Below are 7,306 nucleotides of genomic sequence, written 5' to 3'. Positions count from 1 at the left end.
CGCGGGGGCTGGGGGCTCCGCTGGACTCTGTGGTGCGATGCCCCTGGGGCCATCCATCGGGCCTCCTCGCCCCATGCAAGCCCGTCACTGGCCACTCGGTTGCGCCCAGGCAGCGCCCCCTGCCGGGGGGCGTTTTTTCCTGCCTGGCACGCTTAGCGGCGCAGAGCTTGCTTGTGTGCGCGCCGCACCCTCATCCCGGGCGTGTGTGGTGGTGACGCTGTGGTTTTGGCGACCCTCACAGGCCCAGATGGGGCTGAAGCAGCAGGAGATCTGCGCTGCGAAGTGGATATTCACGCTGCTCGACTACGACGCGGACGGTGAGAATTTTCATTCTGAACTTTGCTTACTGGGAACGTGACGGAACACAATGGACAGGCGCTGAAGGCGCGGGTCAGTGGCCAACCCGCCGGCGCAGCCAAAGCTTCTGCGCCCGTGCCGTGTCGCTCCTTTCGTTGCGTGGCCCGCCCCTCTTCCAAGCCTTTTCAGCGGACGGGTGCTCATGCTGCTGCCAAGTCCAACAAGATACCTTGATTTGTGCAAATTGTTGCGACTCGATGAGCCTGGCGCCATGCTCGACCTGCGTGGACCGGGCCGCCGCCTGTGACGGCTGTGCTGTTGTCGATCACTCTGTCGCAGGCAAGCTGCAGCTGTCGGATCTGGAGCGCGCGCTGGGCATCGAGAGCTACTACTTTGAGGGGCAGCTGCGGGTGCGCGGGGCCAAGCACGCGCGCGCGCGCGCGCGTGCGTGTAAAACGCACGCAATCACTCTGTTTCGCAAATCGGGGAATGCAAGCGCTCATGCAAACCCCATTTTCTCGGATCCATTCGCATCACGGATCATAGCTCCCCACGTTTCGCACGCCTGCAGCGCCATCGAGCAAAACCCCCGCGCCACGCCTCACCCTGCGCGCGCCGCCAGGACGCTGACGAGGACGACGACGGCGCCATCACGTTTGAGGAGTTCCTCGTGAGCTACGCCAAGCCGCGGCCCGTGTGGAAGAATCTCGTCATCATGGCCGCTAACACGCTCGCCGTCTTCCTGCTGCTGCAGGTGGGGGAGGGGGGGGGCGGGCCGCCGGCCCCCGGCGGCGTGCGCGCGCGCGCCAGCACGTTGCTGCACGCGCGTCCGGGCGCAGGCGCCGGCCTGGGGGGCGTCCCGTGAGGCGGCATGGGTTATGGGTTTGTGGCCGCTCGTGCGCGCCTCCAACGCCGGGGACGGCACGCGTGCCTCCTGTCCGCCAACCCTGACTCTACAACCAACCTGCCTTCCGCTGCTGCCCGCCGCCCCTTGCCCGCTGCCGCCAGTCGCCCCTGGACGTGATGCTCAAGTGCATCCTCGTGGGCGCCCTCATCCTGCGGCCCCAGATCATCAGCCGCCCTGCATCCCTCGTGTACGACGCCATCGCCGCCCTCGTCGGCTCCGGGCGCGCGCGCGTGCAGATGGGCGGCGCCGGGGCCGGCGGCGGCGGCGATGGGGGGCGCGGGTCGGTGTGGCGCGCGGCGTGAGGCTGCTTGTGCCTTTTGAGATGGCGGGTGATGCCGCCTGCCAGGCCGCGGGCTGCACGTAGAAGGGGGGTTTGCTTAGAGGCTTTTTATAGCACGCGTTGTCTAGTCTAGATGGCTGCTGACATGCATGGTTCGCTGGGCTGCGCTGTGCTCACTTGCGGCGCTGTACGCGGTGCCGCCGCTCGCATCGCCCGCGCCTGCCATGTTTGCGCTCAACGCGCCGCGGCCCCCGAAACCCTCACTGCTGTCTTTACTGATGCCGGTGGCAGCCTTCTGGGCTGCCTGCCCGCCTGCCGCGCGGCGGCGCTCGTTTGGGGCCTTGGGAAAAGGGGCGTCCTTGGAATTGGCAAAGCGCCGCCCAATTTGGATGGGTCTGGCGCGAGAGGCCGCGTGCGGCCGCCACAACAGTGTGTAATCAATGGCAACGGAGCGTCGCAGGCGAGCACCGCTGCAAGCGGGCCGAGCGGCCTCCTGGATCGTGTGCAAGGGTGTCGGCACAGGTGGCTTGCACGCACTGGGAGACCCACGGTCGCTCGGGGCCGCCGGCCGGCGCCTTTTAAGCGCACACAGGCCCGCCCCACGTGCGCCGCGGCCCCCGCCCTGATCAAAGTTCTAGATGCAACGACGCAAAACGCAATCAAATCTGGCGGCCATGCCACAGCCTGGCAACAGCAATGCCCTGCTGTGAGCAATCAATTGCAGCCGGCCTCCGGCGAGCGGCCGGCGAGGCGCTCTGAACCGCCGCCGCGCTGTTTGCTCGCTTGGCCAACCAAGCAACACGAGCCAAAGCTGCCCCAGCGTCTGCAGCGCGGCGTCAGCCAGTCTCCGCAGCGCGGGTGGCGCCGCCGACCGAGGCTGCTGCTGCTGCGCTGCTGCCGCAGGCTGCGCCTTTTTGAGCAACAAAAGCCCCGGGGCCATCCACAGCGCCCTCCATCCCACCCCTTCTGCCTATCACTCCGCCTGCAGCGACAGCAGCAGCCCCTTGTCCCTGAGCCTGTCGGCCCCCACCAGCCCAAAGTGCTCGTCCGCCAGCACTCCCCCAGCGCCGCCATCCGCCGCGCCGGCCCCGTCGGCGCTGCCGCCGCCCGCGCCGCCGCCGCCGCCGCCGCCGCCAGGACCGGCGCCCAGGCGCAGCTTGGTCTTCCAGGCCGAGTCTGTGAGTTCGTGGTAGAAGTAGGGAACGCTCTTGGACTGGGCGGCCTGGGGGGTGGGGAGTGGATGAGGCAGGGGCGGCGGGATGGCGGACGTTTGGGCGATGCAAGGTGGCACCGCCGCAGGTGACCGCACGCTTTTTGTCGTCGACAGTGCGGGCCGCCGAGGCGCCCCCGCTCCCTACTAAGCAGCCGTGCCCGCCTCGAGCGCCGACACATCGAGCCCGACGCCGCGCGCGCGTGAGTCTCCTGCAACCCCGATTCGCCCGGCGCCCGGCGCGCACCTTGACCCACGCCCGCGCGAACTCGGCCGCGGCTGCGGGCGCGCCGCCGTTGACGTCGGCCGGCCCGCTGGCGCTCGGCCACCCGACCTCCGTCACCACGACCGGCTTCGGGCGCAGGCGGGTGGCGAGCGACGAGTAGTGCTGCAGCGCGCTGCCGACGGCCACCTTGGTCCACCTGTGGTGAAGCCGCAGGGAAATGGCGCGTCCACGTCTAGTCCCCGGCACGCGACACTGGACGCAGCAGGCCCTCGGACACGCCCTGCTAGTCGTGCCGGCCCCCATTTCGCAAGTTCGAAGAAGATCACAGGCGACAGGCCGGCGTGCGGCCCCAAGCGCACCGTTTGGAAGTGGTGTCCAGCTTCCCTCCGTAGAACGGGTGTATGTTGGCCCCAACAATGTCCACCGCCGCCGCCAGCCGCGGCGTCCACGCCCACGGCACCTCGGCCGTCATCACGGGGACCCCCGTCAGCGCCGCGCCCGGCCCCGGCGTCCCCGCGCGCGCGGCCGCGGCGGCGAGCTCGGAGCGGACCGCCTTAATGTATGAGATGAGCTGCACCTCTGTCGCGTCCCCGCGCGACACGGCCTCGCTGCCAACCACGATCGCGTACACGTTGGCGTTGGGAAAGCCCTCGAGCAGCTGCCCCAGCAGGGTGATCTGCGGGGCGGCCGCAGCGGCGGCGGCTTATGTGCCAATCGTGGATTGCAATTGTACGTGTGAGGGCAGCCACCAATGACAGCCGGCGGCGCCAGATGTGAATCCAGCAAAGAGCTCATGCGCCCGCCAGTCGCGCCGGCGGCGGCGTCCCAAAGGGGGACGAAGGTGTGGCTGGCAAGGGGCGGGCGCAGCGGAGCGCGGGGCTCACCTGGCGCCTGACGGCGGCCTCGTCGCGGCCGACCCACAGGCCGATGGCCCACTTGAACTCGGGGCTGACGGTCGAGAAGTGCAGCAGCATGCGCATCACGTCGGGGCACTCGACGCTGTAGGTGCGGAAGCGCGTCGCGTACCTTTTTTTGGGGGGGGGGGCGGTGGGAGCGGAGGACGGGGAGGGTCAGGGGGGATTGCCGGGGGCGGCCGAGCCTTGCACGTGAGGGTTGAATGTGCGTGCGTGGAGGCGAAGGAAACGCGCTGGGCCGTGGCGTTCGAGGGGAGGGAGGGGTGCAAAACGGGGCGTCAGGGGCATCCAGGGGCTGGGGCACGGCAGCTGTGAGATGGGGCTTGGCTGGCTGGCGGTGCGGCCGCCTTGAAGCCAGAGCAAAGGGAAAAGTTCGCGCAAGGGGCTGCCGAACATGTGCATGGGACTGGAGACGAGGGAGGCCGAGAGCCCCCATCTTGCCGTGCTTTAGGCAGCCTGTCAGGCGCCCCCTGGCTCTTTGGCTGCAGCTTCGAAAACGCCACAAATGCCGCGCCCCCGCGTCTGCCCCCCAACCGTTTCTCGTAGACCCCTCCAGAGGCTCCACCGCCGGGCGATATGCGCGTCGCCGTATCCCATCCTGTCACGCAGGGCCCCGGCGCGGGCCCCCGCAATCCCCCCCTCCAATGCGTCCACACAGCGGCTCCCCGGGGTGGACCACATACTGGGCCGCTGGCACCGGAATGCGGTGTGCAGCATCTAACCCCCATCCTGCCAACCCCTCACTTATGAATCAGGTCCAGGTCCTCCTCCAGCTCGTCCGGGGTGGGGCACTGGCACACGCCCGCCCCCGCGTCGCACTCCTCCGCCCTGCGCGCGCCGGCGGATCGTGGAGAGAGCAGGCGCCGCGCTCGACGGGCCGAGGCGCGAGGCGCGACGGCTGGCTGCGGCGCGGCGGGCGCTGCAGGTGGCGCCCGTGGCCGCGGCTGTGGGCGCGGCGCCGCAGGGCGTGAGGGCGGGGGCCGGGGGCGGGGAGCGGGGGCGTCAGCGGCGGTGGGGGCGGCGCCGCTGGGCATACCTGCGCCAGGAGTATGTGACGCCATACAGTGGGCGGCCGTTGTAGCTTCCCTTGTTCGCCGGAGAGGTGGGCAGGACGGGAGACTTCCGGTGCTTCTTGGCTGGCGGGTCGACATGAGGAGGTGGGGCGAGCGATGAGAGCGGTGATTGCGATTGGATGGTCGGGATGGTCAAGGTGTGAGGGGCCGAGGGGCTGGAGTGCGGAGGTCTACACCCCGCGCTGGGGCGGACAACAGCGGGGACGCGTCCAGGCCGGCAGGGCCGGCGGCGCACCTGCGGGCGCGCCTGGGTTTGCACCGCCCCCCTCCGCCGGCGAGCCGCCCGGTGCAGCAGCGGCAGCAACGCTAGCAGCTCTGACCATCTCCCCCTCCACGGCGGTGACGTCGCCCTTGGCCCGCGCCGCGAGCCTGCTGAACAGCTGCGCCTCGAGCGCCTGCTGCTCCGCCGCCTGCTTGGCCGCCAGCTCGGGGCTCAGGTCGAATGTGCTGGGGTCGAGCTCTGCGATCTCGTGCGCGCCCTCGGGCAGCTGCTCGCCGTCCAGGGACGACTCCGCCAGGCGGCGGCCCGTCTTGGGCGCCTGGGTAACCTGGCCATGGTTGCCGTACCTGGGGGCAGGGGGCGAGGCACCAGAAGAGGGCAGGGGGCGGGGAGGAAGAGCAGGATCAGTCCTTGATGGTGAGCGGGCATGTCAGACGGACACGACTGAATGATGGGCGATTGCATTGACAAATGTGGTGCGCAAAGGCGTCACAAAGAGTCCATCAGTGGCACATGAGCAGTCTCGTGCAAGGCCTGACCCACTGGGTCAAAGTTTGGTCAAGATCAGTAGGGGCGGTGATCCGGGGCCGCTCACTTGACGGCGAACATCATGTCGTTGGTGAGGGACCGCGCTAGGTTTAGGTTCAGGGAGCTTCCGCTGCCGCTCTGCTGCTGCGCCACGGCATCGACGTCCACTAAGGCAGGGGCGCATGCGGCGAGGGGGGGTGCGCGTGCGCTCTGGGTGGCGCGCCGGGGACGCGCCCCAGGGGCATGCCTCTGGGAGGGCAGGCTGCATGGGGCACTGGGGCGTGCGCATGGGGCGCATGCATGCGCGGCCATGGGCCGCCGCAGCCTCACCTGGCTCCATCATGGGGTTGTCGAGGGCCGCGCCTGAGTGCTGCATTGTCAGGCTGGGGCCGCCGGTGAAGGCGCCGGGGGCGTTGCTGCCGCTCGCGCCCGGCGACACTGCGGCCGCCTGCAGGCGCCGGCGCGGCGCTGCGGGCGCGCCCGTCGGCGCCGCGAGCGCGGCAGCGACGAGCACGCAGGCCGCTGCCAGGGCCAGGGCCTTCCGCGGCCAGTCATGGCGCAAGCGCGCCATCTGCGCTGTTCGCGAGCGCTCGTCTGCGACCAAGGGGCAGCAAAGCGGGCGCAGCCCATGGGTCAACACGCGCTCCGCTGCGGCATGCTGCGCTTTCACGATCAACGATCGCAACATGCCCAAGTAGCGCTAATAATACCGATAATTTCACAGTTTAGTATTGCTTAGAACTACGATAGGGCTGCGGCACGATCGGGCCTTCGCGCGGATCGCAAAGCAGGCGGGTCCCTGCCCACCGCGCGGACTGCCACCCGGCTTCCTGTCCTTTGTGCGGTAAAACTCCCAACGAACTGATGTTCTGATATCGCCGCACCTGTTGTTGTAATCTCTCAGTCAAACGCCACGCAGATCAGGTTGTGCACCAGCGCCACCGGCTGCAGCAGCAAAGGAAAGCAGACATGGAAGATATGATTGTGAACTCATACTGTCTATTGGTTGAATCGAGATGGCGGATGCATGGTATGGGCCCTGCAGCAGGCAGTCCGATGCCGGTGTGCTGTGGGCGTGAAGAGACCTGGGTGGGCGCAGACCTGGGTTCCACGCGGCACATGCAGCGGTATGACTTGCCAATCCCTACCTCGTTTCCATGCCCTGTAACCCTTAACACGCGGGCATGCATGTTGGTACAATAAACCGTGCCGCCGGCTGCAAGGTCAATTCAGCAGCAGCGCAACCTGCGACGTGGTGGCGGCCGATTTTGTAGGCTTTAGTTTCGCCAACACCCAGCCTTGACAAACTGGCCTGGTGTTGCTAAGCGTGCGCAACGGCAAGGAACATTCAACACATGCAACAGAGTCCTGGCATTGCCATGAGTGCTCGCTCGGCTGCAAAGGTCACAAGCGCCCTACCCACGTCGCCTTGAAAGGTGTTGGTGGCTATTCCTGGTCAAGTGCGCTTGCTGCAGCCCACGCACGTTCGGCGCTTGATGCTTGACGCGCGGTTTGCGTGCTGGCGGTCAGGGATCACAGGAGGGGTTGAGTGCCATGCGGCGATCGGGCTCACACCATTGTCTGATCTAGTCATCTGGAGTGTCACCAATAGGCTGTCCCTGTCCAAAACTTCAGTACACAACACTCACCG

The 7,306-nt window shown here is 68.1% G+C and overlaps 2 protein-coding genes across 2 annotated transcripts; one reads left to right on the top strand and one right to left on the bottom strand.

Moving 5' to 3' along the window:
- Positions 1-247: 247 nt before the first annotated feature.
- MNEG_9727 (hypothetical protein) lies at positions 248-1,506 on the top strand (the record flags this gene model as incomplete). The annotated part of the gene is made up of 4 exons (XM_014041803.1): positions 248-317; positions 637-707; positions 920-1,051; positions 1,306-1,506. 4 exons carry the CDS (start codon positions 248-250, stop codon positions 1,504-1,506), a joined length of 474 nt encoding a protein of 157 aa, XP_013897257.1.
- A 951-nt stretch (positions 1,507-2,457) lies between these two features.
- Positions 2,458-6,226, bottom strand: MNEG_9726 (hypothetical protein; the record flags this gene model as incomplete). The annotated part of the gene is made up of 9 exons (XM_014041802.1): positions 2,458-2,706; positions 2,942-3,116; positions 3,280-3,596; positions 3,805-3,946; positions 4,579-4,662; positions 4,871-4,970; positions 5,143-5,474; positions 5,723-5,822; positions 5,986-6,226. 9 exons carry the CDS (start codon positions 6,224-6,226, stop codon positions 2,458-2,460), a joined length of 1,740 nt encoding a protein of 579 aa, XP_013897256.1.
- Between the last annotated feature and the right edge of the window lie 1,080 nt (positions 6,227-7,306).

The sequence above is a fragment of the Monoraphidium neglectum genome, assembly GCF_000611645.1.
Source record: "Monoraphidium neglectum strain SAG 48.87 unplaced genomic scaffold scaffold02041, whole genome shotgun sequence".
In the NCBI taxonomy this organism is placed as follows: Eukaryota; Viridiplantae; Chlorophyta; class Chlorophyceae; order Sphaeropleales; family Selenastraceae; genus Monoraphidium; species Monoraphidium neglectum.
This window is presented reverse-complemented; position numbering and strand designations above follow the sequence as displayed.